General features: G+C 36.2%; 1 protein-coding gene across 3 annotated transcripts in view; it reads left to right on the forward strand.

Moving 5' to 3' along the window:
* grik2 (glutamate receptor, ionotropic, kainate 2) overlaps positions 1–23,036 on the forward strand; it is a 132,082-nt gene that overhangs the window by 44,257 nt on the left and 64,789 nt on the right. For all 3 annotated transcript variants that reach the window (XM_046847150.1, XM_046847152.1, XM_046847151.1), the window contains 3 exons: positions 3,156–3,337; positions 6,304–6,357; positions 11,031–11,204. In XM_046847150.1, the coding sequence (XP_046703106.1) occupies positions 3,156–3,337; positions 6,304–6,357; positions 11,031–11,204 (410 nt within the window). The remainder of the gene's footprint in view (positions 1–3,155; positions 3,338–6,303; positions 6,358–11,030; positions 11,205–23,036) is intronic.

The following is a 23,036-nucleotide window of genomic DNA, read 5'->3' on the forward strand; positions in this document are numbered from 1 at the left end:
GTGTGTGTGTGTGTGTGTGTGTGCGTGTTTTTTCCGCACACCTATGCTTACATAGGCTAAAGCTGAGTGTTTGAAATATACTTCAAGCTTGAGGCAAGAGCTTGAATTGAGACAAGCACTGCTGGAGTGCACCCAGTATCTCCTAGGACCCCTTCAGTAATCTGTTTCAATTTGATCTGTGTGAGTGCACCAAACCAGCGGCGCCATTCACAGTAATGAAGGAGCTAGCCCATCATATGCTTGGCTAGTGTTCCCTAGATTGTTTAGAGCATCACGCTGCCATTTTTCCTAAGTGGCATTGTAATTTAAGGCTTCTACATTTGTGTTCTAATAAGTGCTTTGATGATTTCATCTCTTATAAAAGAGTCATTTTCGCAAATGCTCGTAATGACATTTTAATGAACATTTCCACAATTTGTGGTTTCTTCGTCTCGCTTGTTAAATACAGCCTTGCCGTAGTTTTTTTCTAAATTAGCATTATACCAAAAATAAGATGATGCCAATTTTAATTAATGCTAAAAGCCCATGCTAAAGCAAAATGTCCTTGAACGAGTTACTTTGGTGTGAAGATGGTCTAATTAGATGTCGACGTCTTATATTAAAACGACAGCACCCTGGGATAGTACTAGCAGTGCATCTGGTATCTAGGTATGTTCACAAGGTGTTTTAGCATACACCAGGCATGACGCTGCAACACAGTTGTTGTTCTAGACACGCTAAATGACTTGTGGTTAGGCTCACTACTCCAGCCGAGCCAGCAGTGTGGTGAAAATTCTCTCTTCACCCTCATGTGCAGCCGACTTTTCATTTTCGACTCTTGTGCTACTAAATGTGAAAATGGGAATGAAAAATTACTAAGAGAATGCATGCGTGCATGTGTGTAATTTCCAGAAAGTAGAATGCCTCTGCCCTTCACGCTGACTATTAAAACCTGTGACCGGAAACTTGCTTTAATCCGCCTGCAATTTGTTCAACACATTTAATTGAACTTAAATAAGCCTGCCCATGCAGCAAGGGCTGCCTTCACATCTGACTTGTATGTCTGCAGCTCTCTGAGACAGACTAGCATTCACTGTTTCTGGAATATTTAAGACTGTAACTCAAGTGCTGTGATCAACTCCAACGTTTGCTCATTTGCACCTATTAGAGTATTTTCTACGGTGGTGGCTCTGTCAGGCATTGTTTAAGGTACCTTGACTGGGAACACTGAAGCAATGATGCCTCTTAACATACATTTATCAACACCTTGTGTATAACTATTATGGAGACTTCTACTAAACACGGCAAAGAGAAGAAATGTCCACGCGTTAACGAGTTAAATATGGAACTAGAAGCCAGCAGGAAATACTACTTCATTCAGATTAAAAGTGACAACTGATCTTTTTCTTTTGTGCTCCTGCCATGTTTTCTGTGAGCATCTACATGTACTCTTCTAGTCCGACAGGGCGGAGAGAATGAACAGACATGACAGAATCGCAACGAAAAAGCCAAAGACAACCAGACCAACAAGAAGTGATTATTTAGGAGAATTGGTGTCAAAGCAGGAAACAGAGCTAGGGTGACTAACTAACTGCAGTGCAGTGATCTCTACAGTTGCAGGGGTGCACCTCTATATATCTTACATAACATAAATCAATGACTGGACTTCAAAGCAATTTTTGCGCACAAAAAACTTATATGTGTTTAGGTCTAAAAGAAATGTCTACTGTTTAGAAAATAACACTGGCTTTTGTTATTGCATCAGTGCACCCGTGAAAAAAAAATGCATTCATGGGCAGGACAGACACCTCGTCATGGAAACCGGTGTCACCTTTAATAGTTACGCTTGTTTTGTTTAAATGCAGTTTTTTAATGTCACCTGCAAGTTGTTAATTACTCGTGATGCAAAGTTGACTCATGCATGTGCTTAACAACGTTTCAATCATCTGCACTATATAGAGCATTTAGCTGACTGTACATTGAACCACTGTGATGGAACAAGAGTAAAGGACTGACCACAATTTCCAGGGGCTATGCTGACTGTTCTATTCAGGAAATCAGATCATTTGGCTCATTAATAAGAGTACACTTTTTCAGTTCCTGTACGATTCAATGCAATCTTTTATTTATAACCTGACATTATGCATTTAATGACTGGTGGCTGAAATTGTTTCACAAAATCTTCCTCTACTTTGTATTATTATAATAACTATGATAATATCTATTTAAATGCTTATATACAGTAAAAATCCAATCGATCATTCATTTTATTGTGCTTGTGTCTCTTTGGGTTGTTAGGAAGATTAATTTACATTTATTACAATAACTGCTTGCTTCCGATCATAACCACAGTGCAGTAGATCTTCCCTGCCTTGCTGCCGCATACACACAGTCAAACATGCATATTATATTCACTCTAATGAACAGTTCAATTGGAAAAGGTGTCCATGTTAGCATTTTGATTAAATTGCACTACAAGTGGAACAGCATAAGTAACAGTTTGGTGAGTTGGCTCTCAATTCTCACCTTAAAAAGTAGACCTAGATGTGCCCAAGCTTAAACCAGTAGTACTGTAGCATTAAAAGAAAGCTTCAGTGTACCTTGGCATTCTACAGATGTTAAGTCTCTCAAGAACTAGTCTCTGAATTCTAAAAGTCTCTAAGGTATAGGCTGTGGATTGACAGGATGGTTTGTAATCAAAGACCAGTCCAGAAAATATGCAGAACAGGACTGCATGAGAGAAAAAAAGGCAGAGACAAAGACAGAGCGCAACAGACAAAGAGGGGGAATGAGAGTATAGCAGGCGTAAAAATTCAGAGAGGGATAGATTTCATTAAAATTAAACTCATATTAGACATCCATTTATGGGGCCTCCTTATCTTCTTCTAATTAAAGTGAAAGAAATCAAATGAATGCAGAGTATAATTTCAATTATTCTAGATCCATATTTGTAATGTGTATGTCGAAACTCTGAGCCAAGTCTGAATGATAGTGAAAATTGTACGAGTTATGCATTAACAAAATCTCATTTCTCTCAGACTTTGTTAGTAACAGTGTTACTAATGAGCTCTCTCTCTCTCTCTCTCTCTCTCTCTCTCTCTCTCTCTCTCTCTCTGTCTTCTTCTTCTTCTTTATCTCACTCTGGCTCTGTTATATTTTGTCTCTCTTTCTTTCAGGTCTTATCCGGTTACAGGAGCTCATTAAGGCACCCTCTCGTTACAATATCCGGTTAAAAATCCGTCAGCTGCCATCAGAGACAAAAGACACCAAGCCCCTTCTTAAGGAGATGAAGCGAGGGAAAGAGTTTCATGTGATTTTTGATTGTGGCCATGAGATGGCTGCTACCATTCTCAAACAGGTAAGCTTTATGCTCATTAGTCCAATTCCACTAATGCTTTATTTTCAATACATATCAATATTACAATTGTCTATTTTTCAGAATGCTTCTCTACAAGCAATATTAATAAGACAATAAATATAATCATGATTCACCCTTACAGCACCATTTCTAATACATTTTTGAATACAAACATTGTAATGAAGGTCACAATTTATTTAAACCATTTGTGTTTCTAACAAGAAATAATTTGCTCTAAACCATTTTTTTGCCAACTATTTATTTATTTTTGTTTAATTCAATTTAATTCATTTATATGTGTATAGTGTTATAGTGTTTACACTGAATATTGTCTCAAAGCAGCTTTCCACAGCTAAAGCAGTTACAGAATATATGTTGTATGAAAGACTGTGTAAGTTTTTTGCCTATAGGTTTGCTCCTTATAATTGTTTACCCCTTCATTTGTTTAGTGGATTGAGACCGTAATTGCTGGCAGTAATTTTTGCTGACGTTTGTGAATTATTATTGTAAACATGAATGAGGCTCAGTCGTCCTTTAAGTTAGACTACTGGCCATGTGGTATGGTGAAACCCCTTGGCACGCTTTAAGCCCTCCGCTGAGGCCAGGATGACCAACCTGGAATCAAGATGCAATGGACTTTCACCATTCAACATTAAAATGAGGATGTGGCCAGTTGTGTTCTCTCTGGGATTCTGCTCACAGATGGCACACAGTCAGAATTTCGCATAGCTAAGCAGTGTGCTAAGCATGTGAAGCAAATATGGGGCAATAATGTGCGTTATATGACTTCCTGGCAGTTATTTTTTTCCTTTGTGAGAGATTTTTAAATATGCTTTGACTGCTGAACTAATGTCCCAAAGCCATATGGCTTAAAGGGTGGGGACACTCAGTCTTAGGTATAGAGGCAGTTTGTCTCATGATGTATTGTTCTTACTTATCATAAAGGTCTACAGTAGAGAGTTTTTATGGAGTTGTGCACCAATCATATGCATAAAATAGCCTATCTTTTCCATTTTGTATGCTTACCATAATGTACATTCAATTTGGAGATCATTTTAAACCAGCACTCTAGGGAATAATGGCTAGAATGTAAAATGATAAGTGGGCAGGTATTACATTTGTGAAAGCCTCTTTATGACATTTATGTGTCAGCATGTTAAAATGAAGAATATCAGATACATATTTGTTGCTTGTACACATGTTGATTGAAAGGGTTCCATTTATATACTGTATATGTTACTTAAAAGATTGCACACATGTTTCTAAGCTTTATTTTGAATTCATATTGGGTTTTGAAAGGTCTATAGGCTGGTATACATGCCACAAATTTACATAAAAGGTCTACAGCTTTTATACATGCCACACAATTACATATAATAAATATGCCACATGTTTCACACTTCTGGAAGTATCTGAACTTGCCACGGCTATTGGGAACATGAAGCACATGCAGAAGCCTTATTTACATATTGCCCAACACGTTATACTCGAATATTGTGAATTGAAGATTATTATAAAGTGTAACACATTATTTTCTTGCCTTTTAAATGTAGACTTTTATGCAATTATATTGCACCAATAACTGGATTAAAGTATATCAGATTGCACATTAGTGATCTTTATATTAGATCTTAGTAAAAAAATAAAAAGGTGTACTAGAATATGCCGGATTAAATATTGATTTCTTTGGCTGTAGGAAACTGCATTCATTTGTGCTCGGCTGAAATGACATGACGCTGGTGGTGTTTAATCAACATACTGAGTGTCAGTCCAACACTAAGGATTTTGCTGTGCATACTGCTGATGATATGAATGTTGCTTTCTGTGTATAAAAGTGTCCCCACCATCAGCCACAATTGTCTCCTGGAGTTTTTGCATTCCACCTGGACACTTAGCCGTGTGACACAAGCCGCAATTACTTTCCTGACCTGAGCCATTCTATTCGCCCTTGCCTTTTTCTCACTGTAATAATAATCTGTGATTCATAATCTGTTCAGTGGTCTGCGCTGCTGTAGCACTCACCTGCTCATCTACAAGTGCTGGTTTATGCTGCATGGCACAGAGCCAGACCGGTTAATGGCAACCCTACACCAACGCAGTCCAGGATTGCACCCACTGTAACGGCAATGGCGATGAGTGCACCACTAACATTTCCATTTGCGTTGGTGCAAAAAAGGAGGGCAGCTTTAGCCCACTTGTGTTCATTGCTGTCGTTACAGGCAGCTGCTCATTCTGACTGTAGCCTCCTGAATTTTTCATGCTGCCCCCAAGAGGCACGCTGATGAACTGAATGATTGGAACAGATCAGACACTTAAACTTGCCGATTGTTGCTGTATCATTCCTCAGCACAACAGCTTGGCCCACGTGCTAATTAGCATTATGGATTGAGCCATCTATCTGTCTGTGAGGGATGCTAGCAAAATGCAGGTTTGTGTTGGAGAGTAAACCTGAGAGCTCGTTATCATTATGGAGACATACTGAAGAAGAGCCAAATCAAATCCCATCTGCTCGGTTGTTAGATTACTCAGTCCCAGAACCCGCTGACTGTAAACAGGAAATCCACACTCATACCTCATGCATTTCAGCTGCTCTACTCTGTAAATGAAAGAAAAAAAAGCATTTGTTACTGGAAACTGAAGTCATTACGAGGAGGTGAGTGTTCTGGAGGGACAGGAAAGAGACTATGTGCTTCAGAGGATAGAAGACAGACATTAGTTATTCTGATGCTGGATTAAATCATGCTTTGGTACAATACTGCAATACAAAACACTTGCTGTATTTTACATTGTGATTACCCTGTAATGAATTCTTTCTGATTTATACCATAGCAGCACCATCGCTGTAGTATTCAAATAACATCTCTCTCTCTCTCTCTCTCTCTCTCTCTCTCTCTCTCTCTCTCTCTCACACTCTTAATCTCCCTCTTTCTATCTTCCGATTTCTATCTCTCTCTGTCTGCTTTCAGGCTCTTGCTATGGGGATGATGACAGAGTATTACCACTATATTTTTACTACACTGGTAAGAAGCAGTCTGTTTACTCAATTTAATGTATTCAATGTATTTAACATTATTCATATTTGCATTTCTGTTCAAATGTTTGGAATCTCCTGCTTACAGAAGAGAAGATATATATATAATTCTTCATTTTGACTATTTTACTATTAAAATGTAATATATATATATTACATTTTAATAGTAAAATAGTCAGTATGAAGAATTATATATATATCTTCTTCTTCTTTCGGCTTCTCCCATTGGGGTCACCACAGCGGATCATATATATACTGTATATATATATATATATATATATATATATATATATATATATATATATATATATATATATATATATATACAGTGGAACCTCGAGCTCATGAGGTTAGGGACCAAGACCGGTCATGAGTTCAATTTTCGCGACCTTTGATATGCCCTTCCAACCCAGTAAAAACCCAAAGAACACTATACGAAATCGATTTAAATGAGTAAATAACACTATTTCACTATTTACATAATAAAAATAGTTTTAAAGCGTTTTTTAGACAATTTTATTGAGATAAACCTTGATTAGAAATGTTAAAACTAGCGTTTTGAGCGAGCCGATCTGAATGAGAGTCGCCGGTCGGAATGAAAGTCGCGAGCATGCAAGGTCGCGAGCGCTGAGGCCGCTATTATATATATATAATTTTTTTTGTTTAATAAAAACACTATTTTACTATAAGCTATTTTATATCATTACAATTCTTAACAGTGAGTTTTACACACTGTTCACTTTTACGATCTTCCTAACCAGCTTTACGAAGTTGCCTTACCCTAGCAATTTGTTAACAATGTTTTCATTAAAAACCCTAATTAGAAATACATTTTGATTCAGAAATAAATGTATACACATGCTTTAACTTTGGGGAAATATTAAACCTGTCAAAAATGTGTTTTTTTTTACTAGCGTCTTCACATTTAAAAAAATGACAGACATTAAAGTGTACAGGGAACAGTGCTATTATGCTAAAAGATGAAAGTGTTAGTGAAATACAGTATATGCTGGTCAAGAAATCTTAATATGTAACATAAATTGTCATGATAATATCTGACAAGGAGGAAATGATGGGAAAAAACCTTGGCTAAGATTAAAATGAGAACAATAAAAACCAAACAATACAGCTCTCACATCCAGGAGGAGAGTGATATGAAAATGAGTGATGTGACTGTGTCACACAGTTTCTCAAATGAAGTGCAGACGTGTTCCTTTTTAACATAATCCATTACACTTTTATATCCGATTGCACACTACACTGGCTATCAGCTTCTGTTATGAGCCACTTTCAGACAAATGATCAACTTTTGAATTTTATTGTAAATGAATGAGCAGTGAGAAATTGCATCATGTAATGAAGTTTTGATCTGAGAATCTCATGAGAAAGTCCTGAAGATTCTTATAATCCTTGTCTGAGTGATGCATGGTTATGTGTCTGGGTAGTCAAGTAAATATGACCAAGAACTGCATTTATCAGATTTATCTGTTAGGGTCTAATGACAAAAATCTGATCTTGTATACTGTCTCGGAATGATTTGAGAATGCCAGCATTCAAAATGTGTAAACATCATTTAAATGCAAAAAAAAAAAAAAAAAAAAAAAAAAGAATATAAAAGGGTTTTGATGTGCATGCTCACTAATGTGTAAAAAAAGATGTTAAATATAGCAAAGTTATAGCTTTGTGCTGCAAAAACCATTAACTATTTGTCTTTGAGTGAATGAGACATCTGTGCAAATTTACAGGGAGAACTGGCATTACATAAAATGTTTTTTTGCTAATTTCTTTATGATGTGCATACCCATTAGTGTTCATTGTGCAACATTATAAGACATCTGTAATGTTACTATAAGCTTTACAGACAAACAGATGCTATCTTAATTGTCAGGAACAATCCTCTGCTCACAGAAAAAAATGATTAGCCTTTCCTAGCTTGTAAAATGCTTGTTTCAAAATAAAAGATTTTGCTAAAAAATATGTGGACTATCACACCCTTATTTGGGTTATCCTCAAAGAGTTGTACAGGATTATCTAGAATGTCTTTGTACGCTGAAAAAAAAAGAAACATGTGATCAGTCAGATTTAGGAGAACTTTGGTTTTCATGATTTTAAAACAAAACATGCTTTCATTGCTTATAGAAACTTTAAGCTTGTAATGACCAGTTTAAAAGTAGAATGAGCGTGATCAGTTCACATAGCATTAATGTACAGTAGACCATGTAAACATGAACTCGTCTGGTCTGCACAGTGTCCTGACCTCAACCTCACTGAACATCTCTGAGATTACCTGGAATGCAGTCTGCACCCCAGTCCTTTTTTTCTAACATCAGAGCCTAAACTTACCCATGTTCTTATGGCTGAATGAGCAAAACACCATCTCCCACACTAAAATCTAGTGTAAACAGTGGAGGTTATTAAAACAGCTAAAGGGGGAAAGTGGACCTCTACATTACTGCTCGTGACTTTGGAAAGGGACGTTCAACAAGCACAATCAGGTTCGGATGGACAAATACTTTTGGCTAGATCATTTAGCATTCTCAATTGCTTAGCAGTGCTTTATTTATAGAATGGGATGTGACAGATGAAGTCTCTCCCTTAAATTCTCCATTACTATTTTATATACTTATTACTATACATATGCGTTTTTGTTTGCACATTTGTCATAATCTTTAAGGGCAGCTAAACACACACACACACACACACACACACACACACACACACACACACACACACTAAAATAAATAAATATAAAAAAAAAAAAAAAAAATATATATATATATATATATATATATATATATATATATATATATATATATATATATATATATATATATATATATATATATATATATATATATATATATATATATATATATATATATATATATATATATATATATATATATACGTATATATATATATATATATATATATATATATATATATATATATATATATATATATATATATATATATATATATATATATATATATATATATATATATATATATATATATATATACGTATATATATATATATATATATATATATATATATATATATATATATATAATAGTTGCATTGTCTAGCTGGGAATAGATATAATATTTTAGCCCTCTCATCTAACATTACAACCAGCCATCACTGTACAAGACACAAGACACAAGACACACGATGTTCTGTTGTATCGGTGTAACTTTCGATTAAAAAAGACTGAAGCCACTGATGTGAAGTAGCTACAAAGGCAGAGAAGAAGAGAGATTAGAGAACACTATGCTGATACCCCGTTCTTGTGTAACTGACATGGCCCTTGGCCTAGTTCAGAGAGCTCTTCCCTGCCTGAAAATTTGACAAGTACTCTTGCTCCCTGTCTCCGTCTTCCCATCTCTTCCCTAATCTTCTCTCCACTCTTCTCTCTTTCATTTTCCTTCCTGCCCTATTTTCATGACTTAGACATTATTAAAATTAAATTTTGATTAAGGCCATATCTCACACATATATCTGCGACAAGGCTGCACTTGCCAATTCTCTGCGCTGCCCGTTTTCTAGGCAAATTAAAACGCTCCAAACCTTCTGACTTGCACTGATTATGAAATTTATCCTCCAGAATAACAACAATGCATTTACCTGCTTTCATTTTATGTGAAAGAAACAACACAAGATAAAAAAAAGCACATTCATTTAATATACATTAACAGTCATATTCGAAAAAATAATAACAATAAAAAAAGAGAAAGAAAGTATATGATTGATGATTGAACATGTCTGACAGCAGAATAATTAGTTTTGCCAATAGAGAGCTTGGCAGATAGAAACCGTAGAACTGTGAGCTTAATTCACCCAACAGAGTGAACAACCGTGCTACAGAGAGGCTGCATATGGACTCCATTTTCTGCCAGATTTTCTTCCCCTAACCGCTATCAGTTCTTCGTCTGTGCATGTGAAAGTGAAAGACAGACAGACAGACTGACAGACAGACAGACAGATGATAGATAGATAGAGAGAGAGAGAGAGAGAGAGAGAGAGAGAGAGAGAGAGAGAGAGAGAGAGGAAGACAGAATGGTGCATGAAGTATTAAATAATAAGGTCACATAGCAGAAAATCTACTAAGTCATCTTCTGTACAGTTACATCTTTAGTAGCATTAGAATATATTAAGGGAACAGCCCAATGCCACTACCTTTATCTATAACTGTTTTGTCCTCCAAAAAGAACATATCTCTATTTCTATTCAGATTTAAAGTGTGAGTGGCCATTAATAAAACAAAAGATATGCATGAGTCTGTTTTTATTCTTTTCATTCCATTTCCACTATTATTTTTCGTTTGCACCTTCCTGTGACATGTTCTACTAGTGCAGTGCAGAGACCTCCTGCTTGTGTGATTTCTTTTTGTTTTTTGCAGGGATCCATTGCCAATACACACCTCTAGTTGTAACCAGATGCTCCATGAACATTTCTGGAAAGCCTTGTCAAACAAACAGAAAAACATAAAACAAACAAACAAAAAAAAAAACATTCTTATGTGTATTGTATCTGTTTAGAACTCATTCTGCATTTTTTTTTTTTGGTCACTAATTTATACTGTAAATATAAATGACCACGGCATTTGGGTCAAAATAACCAATATATTATTAAGTGTAATTTTTCACATTTCCCTGCAGGATCTGTTTGCGCTGGACGTGGAGCCGTACCGCTACAGTGGTGTGAACATGTCAGGGTTCCGTATTTTAAACACAGAGAACAGCCAGGTGTCCTCCATAATTGAAAAGTGGTCCATGGAGCGCCTGCAAGCCCCTCCCAAACCTGACTCTGGGTTATTAGACGGCTTTATGACGGTAAGGCAGAGGTTATCATGTTCCATTGTTCTTTTTTTAAGTAGCTTTTTCCTAATTCAGGCAATTTTATGACAATTACGTATTGGATTCTGTATTGTTTGCATTGTCAAATCATATTCTCTAAACGGGTTGTGCAGTTGAATGCGAAGGGAAATCAATTGAGGAAATAGTAGTAGTCTTTATTGTATAATTGATACTGAGGCCTCTGATGCAATAAGCGGTTTTGCCGTGAAACACAGCATTTCCCCGAGGACCCGAATGCACAACCTACGGGGGTGTGCTGAATTCTGAACCTTGTGTGATAAGCAGGGCCTCTGCCTCGATGATCTAAACGCTGTCTGATAGCAGCATGCTGGCAATAATGACTTCTCCACAGCTCTCACTCAACACTGCCTCTCTGATCTGGGAACAGTGCCAAACCCTGAACTCACAAGAGACACGGAGAGAGGAAAAACAGAGAAAATCTGCCAACACGACTGCTGTAGGTTATAAAACAGTGACACGGCTTACAGAAGTGTGGAAGACCTTTCAGTTTGGATTGCGCTTGTTCGTCTAAATTGATAAGGCTTTGATTGCGTGCTTTGATGTCGACACAGTGAGAGATGGCAGTATTGAGATTTAACAAGTGAAAGTTGCAATGAAGTAAATTTTCTCTTGACATTTTTAAACACAGTCAATTAACAACTGAAAGGGTATGGATTAGCTGACTCAGTCCCCGGGAAACATATGTATACACACAAACACACACACACACACACACACACACACACACACACACACACACACACTTGCACAAACATTTGTCTTACTCTCCTTCTGGGGACTTTCAGCAGGGATAATTATTCACACAGCTAATTAATGTTATACCACACCATAAATCTAACTCTAACCTTAACCTCAGTTGCCTGAAGGAAATATTTGAACTATTCCTCTTTTATAACCAACAGTTACAGGTTTATTAAATAAAACTATCCTCTCATGAGGATCATCCAAATGTTCCCACGAGGTCAAAACAGTCAGATATTTCCCCTATAGATTGACGAGTTGGTATCTACTTAGATGTAAATACATGTGCCTGTACACACACATAATCACGCATCGAGTAATTCTACTTTATTGAGCAATCAGTCTTTACTTGTCTGTACAGAAGAAAGCTAAAATCACTTACAATGTTTTTTTGCTCATAGATCTTAGTTTTTTTTTTTTTTTCAATTACAACATTGGTTTGTCTGATTCTTCTACTTTTATTTCTATGAGTTCAATGCGATAGCAATAGGAAATAATGGTATGTGCAGTTGAAGGTGAGAATTGATTAATTACACAAATGAGAGTCAGACAGTGGCTAATGCATATCGACACGCTGAAAGGTTCTGTAAACATTTGATTGACAGCTTCATTTGTTTGAGTATTTATTGTCCTGTATGCTTGAGTACCGGCCTGCCGCAGTGCAACTTATGGACCAAAGATAATGACAAATCACTTCTAGTGGAAACAAAGAGTCAGGAATTTTTGCGATGGATTAATTTCTGTGTGAGAGTACAGTGAACAGCCCTGTGAGGCGTGTGAGTGTGTAGACTGCGCAGGGATTTCAGGATGCCAAGGAATTTAGAAAGGCTTTTATGACTTCCCACTTGGTGTGCCACATTTGTCATTAATTTATGTTTATTTGATCAACCCACAATTCTGCAACCTGCTTCTTTGTTTGTTGAAGGCAAAGAGATTTTTGTTGTCCCGAAAAGGCTGTTTCCAAAAGTTGCTTGTGAGTGCTGCTTATGAAATCCATTTCTCCACCTTTTCTCATTGTTCATAATTAATCTTCCTTTGGAGAAACCCTGCCCCAAGTCAAGGCTTAACATGCATAATGAAAATGACCTAACAAGCTCCTCAGGCTTATTAGCATAATTTCTCTCTTTACTAATTACTTTAGCTTCTGTTTGATTTACTTTGAGAGAGTTAATCTTCAGCAGATCTGGAAAACACTCAGGGATCGAGTCCTCAGTCATTTTTACTCTGAAGCCTTCTTAGAAAGGGAGAAAAAGCAAGCCAATCAAAAACAAGTTATTGAATCAACCAATCAAGGAACAAAAGGGCAATACATAAAGATCCAGGTCAAGAGCTTTAGTGAATTTTTACATTGACCATCACAAGGTTATGTTATAGATGTGATATCTATGACTTTGATTGTGAATGGAAGATCATATAGGATTTTTAAATGATAACAACCACACACTTTTTTATTCTGATTTTGTTGTGGCCACTAACACAAGCTCCTAACCTGTGTCTGAAACTGTGCAGTGCAGTGCAGTGGTTGGATGAACTTGCAGAGAAAATGAGAGAGTTGAAATTGCTGTAAGATTCAGAGATGGATATGGAACTGCCTTACTAGTCTCGAAAGTCCTCAGCTCAGCCGACCGTCACAGTGTCTCACAGGAGAGCTCTGTGAATGGCAGTGCTTGGTGGGGAGCAAGCTGCACACAGCATGACTTTTTCTTCAAGCTAACCCTACCACATAACCCCTGTTCTTCCTAAACCCAACTCAAGCTCTCTAGATCTTTTTTTGTCTCAGCTAAACTGTCTGTATGAAACCAGATGGCCATTTTAGCTGCTTCTGCCATCCATTAATATGATCACTTCCCATTTTAACACATCTGCTGTATGGTTGAACTGTTTAATCATAGTCACTAGAGCAGAAATTCTTAAACCCTTTGGTAACCGAGGATCACATTACAATGAAATTAACACCAGATTCCTCCTCTGTAAAGATTAATTACTTGAACATGTTTTAAAATTTGTTCAATAAATTTTTGTTGTCTTTTTATTAGAGCAATAGAGCTTACCAGAGAGTTGTTTATTCTTTAATAACACAATTGACAGAACACATCAGATCCAATTTGGTATTTGTTATTTATACAGAATGTTTACTTGTTTTTGAGTTTTAGAATTTTGGATTATGTTTAAGATATTTGAACAGGTACTCAGTAATGAATGTAGTAATTAATTAAGGGGGATTGTGATGAAAAAAGGAAAAAAAACAACAAAAACAACGAAAGACCCCTGGCTCAGATTCTGCAATGTGCAGTTAGTGAAAACAGGATGCAAGGGAGAAATACATGAAATACATAAAATAAAATAAAAAATCATCATCATGGTTGATATAGCATGAATAGACAGACAGGGCTAACATTTGAATATCTATAATCAAGAATAAAATATAAGTAAATAAAACTAAACTGTGCATTAAAATAAACCGTGCATTAAAAGTTAACATAGGATAGAAATCAAGGGCATAATTAAACTAATCAAATTCTTAGCACAGAAAAGGGGAACACATTAAGGTAATCATCCAACGTTGGGGAATAGAACAAAAACAAATGCACATGACAAACAAAGCTCATACAGAAGGATTAGGTATTCATATTTGTAGGTTTTTAAAAGCAAGATTTAGGTGTTTAAGATCATCATGCATATGACAGCATCTGAGATATTCTAGCTCAGAGTTGCACATGACGTCTGAAGAAACACTCCAGAGTGAGTGGGCGAGAGCATGTGGTGTCAGTTTTGGCTGAGGGTTTTCTCTGTAGTAACTTGGCTCAATCTTATGCCAGATCTTGGGTATGTGAAGAAAGCTCCCTAGCTGTTGCTCTGCATGTGAAGCCCATTTAATCCCTTGTTCGTTTGCCTGTTCCTCAGTTTGGTGGCTGAAGAGGTCTGATTTGGAAGGCGGGACTGGACTTTGGCAATGATGTAGCCCACATGCTATGGGAGGTATTTGGGTATGCCTGTTAGTTACTGAAGCAGCTGGGCTGGCAGCAACATAGCCTGGGGTGTGCTGTACCACTTCTTCAGATGCCAGGCCAGAGCATTTTGCCATAGGGCAGACCCATGGCTAAAGAATTGGTGCACAGCTCTCCAAAACTCTGCCACAGGTCTCATGACACCACTTTCCTAGTGCAAATGCAACCAACATCTTTGTTCTTTAAATTACCTGATGGTGATCCACTTATCGACATTACAGTTGTCAATATGTGTTACTTCTGATAGCCTTGATTGTATGTTGGGTCATAGTGCATCTTCCCTGTTTGTGCATTCTGGAGCACCTTAAAAATGATCCAATTCTATGACACAATAAAGGGAAATAGCAGTAATATATTTCCCAGCTTGATCGTGTTCAGCTGTAATTATTTTTTCCTGATTATGGCATTGCAGAATAGATAAGTGCCATCACATGGTGAGCGAGCAGACACATGAGGCACGATTAATGACTCTCAGCCCTCCAGTCTCGCCCAAAGGTTGCTGGCAAGGCAGGTGTCTCTGGAGAAGAGTTAGCCTGTCGACAGAAACCATTATGTTGGTTCTGTGACCAGAGTTAGCTTAGTGCCACCCACCTCCCTCATTTTATTCTCTACTATTCTTTAGCCAATTTTTTTCATATATTTTCTAAAAAAATAATGTCTATTGCTGAACCCAGTGTCCGGGCATTTTAAGTAGGTTTCTAGGGAGTTGCCAGGACATGGTGTCAACATTAAATCCGGGCAGACTCCGCTCAGTCAGTGCCATGAGACAACATCAGAGTGGTTATCCTTTATGAATGGCTGGAAGGTCTATCCTAAACTGTTTTTACACATTTTTTACTAGTCTGATGTGTGGCAGCTTGATAATCTTGCAGACAAACACACACACATACACACATACACAGTCTCTGTGTGAGAAACAGAACAGGACATGTTGTTGTGGTGAAGGAGGACTGTGGAGAATCACCGTTCTGTATAACTGCACTGAGCAATATTATCTCAGCACTATTTCATTATTGCCATGACATTTGAACCAAAAGAAAAGAAACAAGCAGGAATGTTTGCTGCTTGATTTCAGACTGAAAGTTGGAAAGTTAGGCTGGAACATATTTCATCTTGAAAACTGAGTTTAAACTTATCTTATATCTGATATAGGACATATCTAGTCTCTATACACCATAAGCTATTCAGAATCAAGTTGCATGCATGTGGTGAGGTAATAATTACATTGCACATAGTGAGTAACATAGGCATGTCTTTCTTCCACACATTTCTGACCCTAAAGTTAGGACGAGTTTTAATGTCTTTATCTTTTTCATGAATCAGAAATGTTTAAACCAAAATGTTTTTATATATCAAAATCAAGGGCTTTAAATAAAATAATATATACCACTACTTAAAATTATAGAGACTAAATAAAGAACATAAAACATCTATTTCAGCACCTGCAAAACTCAGTATGAAGTTGTTAATTTACCAACCTTATTCACCACTTCTTAATTTCACCCAAAGAACTAAATAGCTTCACTAATGTCTTTTGAAACGCAGCTCATATTGTCCAAAGTGGAGAATCCTCTTTTACTTCAATATATGACCTGGGGGGTGCATCAGATGCAGCAGTGTGTTTAAGGCTATTAGTCCTTCTGACACAGCATCTTAGTCATGCTGCTGTAGTTTCTGCTAGTTAAGCACTCTGGTAAAGGCTCTATTCAAGTTCTGACTGTCCATGCAAGCAAGCACCCAGTTAAAAGCATGGCCATTTATATGCCTGACAGAACGTGGCACTTTTTTTAATTGGAAAAGCTACCTTTAAAGATCTAAAGCTCATTTGTGTCACCCAGTGTGAGATCATACAGTTAAATGGGAGGGGCTAATCAGCTAGTCGACTGGCTTGTCATATTCACTCAGCAATAAGAGACTGAGACTGAATTTACAAAAATAGATTTGGATATTGTAGTGGTGGTACACATAAAGGCAATTTACTAATTTTCTCTCTCCATCTTATATTTAGGCTGTATGACTGTGTCCTTTGTATGACCCCTATCTGGGTGTTGGATTGTTTGAGTAGACCCAGATGCAAATTCATTTGAACTGCACTAATTTCATTAATGTGGAATTAATGCAGCGTGCATTTCTATTTAACCATTTATATTACAAATATAAATAAATAAATATAAAAAAGTGAATAAAAACATTAAACGCAACACACATTTATTCACAACGTTCTTTCTTTACTCAGTTATCAAATAAAACAACTCCAAAGCATCTTTTTTATTCATAATTATTCTAATTTTTTTTTTTTGCTGATGCGCCAAGTCTCAAATCAAGCATCAAAATCTGCCATGGTGCACATATCTGCCAATCAAAACTGTTTGTGTGGAAACATAGCAAAAGTTCTGTTTAGTGTCCTGATTTTTGTAATTTAAAAAAACATTACTTTAAAACATTTACAAGAATATTTTGTCTTCATGCTTTAGTTAAATATGGTTTCAGTAATAATTAACATACATTTGCATAAAGCATCTTAATTTGTCCATGACCATGTTGATAAGAGCATTAAAAACTTAAAAAGGATTAATTCAAGTTACACTTGGACCAAATAAAAATGTGTGATTAAGTTGCGATTTAATATTTTAATTGATTGACAGTGATAATATATGATATATATATATATATATATATATATATATATATATATATATATATATATATATACAGAATATATATATTTCAAATTGGTGGTGGACGAAGTACACAAAGCATGTACTTCAGTAAAAGTAGAGGTACGGTAGGTAAAAAAAATTATGCCCTGGGTGAACCACGCCATGACCCAAAGTCTCCCCCATTGAATAGTTTTAACTGCTCTCTGCTTCAGCTTCCGTCACTGGATGAGTAAGAAATATTCTCAGAGCAGTCAACAAATTTGGATACATTTCTGCGGGTTTACTTTCATATATAAACATCACTAAATGCATTTACTGCACAATTTGTTAAACTCTCAGAACCAAGAGCCATATAGCTCATTGACTATTTGTAGCCATAAGATACATACAACATCTATATCCTAATAAAATATGTCTTTTAAATAGATTCAAATAGATTTGAATAGATTCCCCCTTACTGAACTCACAGAAAATCCTTAATCTTAATTAAAGGTAACCAAAAACAAGTGCTATTTTAACTACAATCCAGCTAGACTAGTGAGGCTGTAATTGTTTTTCTGCTGTGCAAATTATGATAAAATACATACTATAAATTATAATGTTATACAGCTAAAAGAAATATGATTGCTTTATGTATAAAAGCATAGCAGGCAACATTACATAATCTAAGTGATATACAGTTATTAGCCTATTTTATTAAATGCATTAGCTTATACTATTTAAATAATGAGATGAGTGATAGAGCTGCATACACACCTTGATCTTTTGCATGTTTCCCCCCTACTTCTTTTGACTGAATCAGGCTCCTGAGGGTTTAGACCTTTTTTGTCATCCATCATTTTAATTTGGATTCAGCTTTTCTTACTGATGTGACGTCACTCCAGGTCTTGTCAGTTCTCCCACTGAAAACCCTGAAAGCTGTGTTGACATCACCCAACCCCCATCTCCTCTTTCTGAGTGTATGATTGAGGAAACTTTTCAGTGGGTGCACAGTTAAAAAAAAAAAAAAGGGATAGATTTTTTATTTGTATATTTTTTGGTGTGGATGCCCCATGCTGTCCCCCCAGCAAGATGCCTTTCTGGTCGGATGCCCATGTCACCTATGCCTAAATCGTGTCAAGCGGCAATCAAAACAAACAGAGCACAGGCTACCCTGATTGGTGGCTTGCTGACCAGTTAAGTTTTTATCCACTCATAAATAAAATGGGACGACTGATTTTGTGAAATGCAGTTGAGTAAACAGTAAGATAAATGACATATTTAGATATATATATATATATATATATATATATATATATATATATATATATATATATATATATATATACAGTGGAACCTCGGAGCTCGCGAGGTTAGGGACCAAGACCGGTCATGAGTTCGAATTTTCGCGACCTTTTGATACGCCCCTTCCAACCCAGTAAAAACCCAAACAACACTATACGAAATCGATTTAAATGAGTAAATAACAATATTTCACTCCAAAACACTTAATTATTAGACTATTTTAACAATACTTTATGTAAATTAACAACAATTACAATGCTTAATTAAAAAAAATAAAGTACAGGTACAGTAAAGTATGCAGTAGAGAAGTACAGAAATTACAGTACAATACAGTACAGAAAATACAGTAATGGGTACTCACTTTATATAGTATGTAAAGTGTGTTTTAAGTGTGTTTTCGCTGGTCGGAATGAAAGTCGCGAGCATGCGAGGTCGCGAGCGCTGAGGCTGCGAGCTCAGAGGTTCCACTGTATGTGTGTGTGTGTGTATATATATATATATATATATATATATATATATATATATATATATATATATATATATATATATATATATATATATATATATATATATATATATATATATATATATATATATATATGTATATATATATATATATATATATATATATATATATATATATATATATATATATATATATATATATCCCATTTATATATATAATGGAACGTTATATATGTTTTTCCCAGTTCTTTGTAACAGATGTCCAGTGTCTCAGTAATCAGGAAACAACATGCTGCTACAACATGATGCAATAACAACACTGAAAAGCTGGATCTAAGTGAGCAGCTGCAGGTAGCATGTCAAACTGCTGCCCAAAGAGATTTTAAGTGCAGCTACCTGAAAATGCTGCAATATTGGAACATGGCTTCTCCACTGGCTCATTTAAATATGACTTATTGAATGTATTAAACAAACAGAAACAAAATGGAAATCTGTTTGCAAAATTGCAAATGGCACATGCTTTGCACCAAGTGTTTTTTTTTCTCATCTATAAAAACAGGACTGTGTGAATTATTCCATTATTACTGTGCTTTTTGGAATTCAAATGGCTTCCCATCTACAAAAGATTGAAGAAAAACAGAGTTGCCACTGCAGCTATTTTCTCAGTGAATTCCACATCGTATGAGACAATATCTCCAAATGTTTACTGCCTCAGATTTTTTTTTTCAGACTGCCTTTTTCATATCCGGACCTCTTCCAGATGAAGCACATGAAAACAAACAGAGCAGTTGTGTTTGCTCTATGGTCCTGCTTTAGATTAGGGGTGAGGAGCTGAAAAATAGAATTCTGGGTTTGTAGCAGGGCACTATAAAGTGTTGTAGAATATAACATACCTTGAAAATTCCCATGTATCTGTACTAAATCAGTTCTGTAGCTGAAAGGAAAAATACAAAGGGAAATGAAATCTTCAGGAAAGAACGAACGAAGAATGAACAGGCTGAAGCCATTTATAAGTGTAGCAGGTACCCCGTCCCCCCCCGATCTCATAACACCTTGTTTGCACTGCACAGATCCTAATAACGAGAGGAATTCAATTAAGCAAATTAACCATTTGCTTGCACTTAAGGTATAATGATACTCAGCGGAAACATTGGAAACTAGTGTTTGTGTGTGTGTGTGTGTGTGTGTGTGTGTGTGTGTGTGTGTGTGTGTGTGTGTGTGTGTTTGTGTGTGTGCATTGGTGGGTGACAGAGAGAAGAAAAGAAACTGAGATATTCTCTGTTTTCACACACACACACACACACACACACACACACACACACACACACACAAACACGCTTGCACCCACACACGCTCACACACGATTGCTGCACTCTGTGTGCGAATGAAATGCCAAACACAACATACTCACTTTTTTACATAGTCAGCCTTATTAGAACATTTCTCACAAAAACAGTTTAATTCCCCTTCCCGTTTAAACTCTGTAATCGAAGCCCCTCGCTCCCTCTTCTGTCTTTAGATTATACAAGAGAAGTGCCGGGCTGACAACACACACTGATGTGAGAAGGTTTTGCAAAGCCAGAGGCTATCTCTCATGGAAACAACCTGACAGCAGTTGTAGGCAATATACAGGATCTCTTTTTCCTTTGCTTTGTTTTTTTGTTTTTTTTACCTTATGGTTCACTTTTTTGAGAAAAAAGGAGGCTAGATGATGCATTACAAAATATATTTTTATAGTTCGATTCACATGGAAGAATTACTTGACATGCTGATTTTGGGGTAACACATAAAAGCTTTAAATTATAACTAATACGTGTGTATAATAAGTGAATACAGCAGTGATTTTATAACATAAAAAACTGATTTCTAGGGCTTTATTAGCTTTCGTAAATTGCTTAAATTGTAGCATTATCGTTAATTTAACTTATTTGAAGTAATTATAAAAGGAATAGAAATTTATCAGATAATTACCTTGACAAAATCTTTTTGTTCATGTATTGATCTTTGCAAAAACTTGAGTTTTCTGAAATAAAAGCCTGATACTTTGCCGGGTTAAACACTTAAGAGCATTACTTATTACAATTACTCCAGCAAATATAATCCTGAAGAACAATGAACTACTCATGTAATACTGTATATAAAAAAACTAATCATGTAATACTGCCCACTGGTTATATAGATATTTATTACTTATTTATTATTAGGCTGTTACACTGATTTCATTTAATTTTCAATTCTTTTGTTTTAGGTTGCTTGATTAGTGCCTTGGATCGTTGAATTATTTATTAATCTTTATTTAGTTATGCATGTAACATTGGTGCTAGTACAGTATCTGCTGTTATATCTTATATGAAAAGAAAGTGTATCTGTGATGTCCAGGTAGGGAGACTCCAAAAACACTCCAGATGCAGCAGCCTATTGTAAACACATGCTCAGGTAGAAATGCTTACGGTAGATTAGATAACCCTGGGCCCTTGCAATAACACTGGGTCTATTGGGTGTGTGTGTTTGTGTGCGAGTGTGTGCGTGTGTGTTCGCATAAGTGCATATAAGGAGGGCAATGACATTAAAGCAGTGGCAGGAAACTGACAATTTCCCATTTAACACCTCATTGAGTTCAGGGTTATTCCATGTCGTGGCTGGAACCAAGATGGTGGCAGTACCTCACCCGTTTCACAATAACGCCCCTCCTTCTTTCCTCCACAATGAAGTCGGGGAGAATAGGCATGCTGTGCCTTGATGGGAAAAACCATTGTGCCTTCATTCTTGAGAACTAACAGTGATCTACCTCCAAGCCTACTGGCATTATGTAATGAAAAGAGCAGCATCTATACAGCAAACTCGAATCACCAGATATTTTGATTATCATTGTGGTAAAATGTGCTAGGTTTTTTTTTCTCATGCTGCAATATCATCATGTTCGGAATTGTGTTTTGAAGTAGAAAGATAAGAAATGGGAAAAAGAGATGTTAAGAAAAAAATTGGGGTAATTATTATAAATAGAAACAGTATCTGGTCTAGACCTGTTTGCCAAACAAAGAACTGGCAAACTCAATTAAAAGGCAGATTTCCCCCAGGAAGCAAGGCGATGTGAAATTATCCCTGCCTGTTAAACCTGTCACTTCATTTCACTCTAATTATTCCTTCTGATCCCAGGGACCTTTTAGCTAATTGTTTTTTTTTTCCTTTCTACTTTATAATGTTTGATGTCACAGGAAAATGGATGCCATATGACCTAAACATGCACAATCTTAGGAAAAATTAGCCTTCTTTAAGCTTTCTGTGAAGAATTCCTGATAAGGAAAGCCTTCATTGTAGCAAACCCCCTTGAAATGGTTCTAGCACAGAGACTAACCAAAATCACTGATGAAATAGACACTAAAAGTAATCCCTTTTAATTTGTGTTTAAGACATTTTCCCGTAACAGTAAACAGTATTTGATTTATTTAAATATGTTTTTAAGGCATTTATTTACACAGCATTTTATTGTTCGAAGGTCACATGACCTAGCAGATGATATGCTTCAGTGTGTAAAAGTAAAGCACTTTCCCAGTTCAGTGGCTGCTCTGAGCCTCCATTAGTCACTATATAACTGTGGTTTCTGAATACTGATGAGGTTTTCTTCAGCT

This window comes from Silurus meridionalis, chromosome 4 (genome assembly GCF_014805685.1).
Source record: "Silurus meridionalis isolate SWU-2019-XX chromosome 4, ASM1480568v1, whole genome shotgun sequence".
Classification (NCBI taxonomy): domain Eukaryota; kingdom Metazoa; phylum Chordata; class Actinopteri; order Siluriformes; family Siluridae; genus Silurus; species Silurus meridionalis.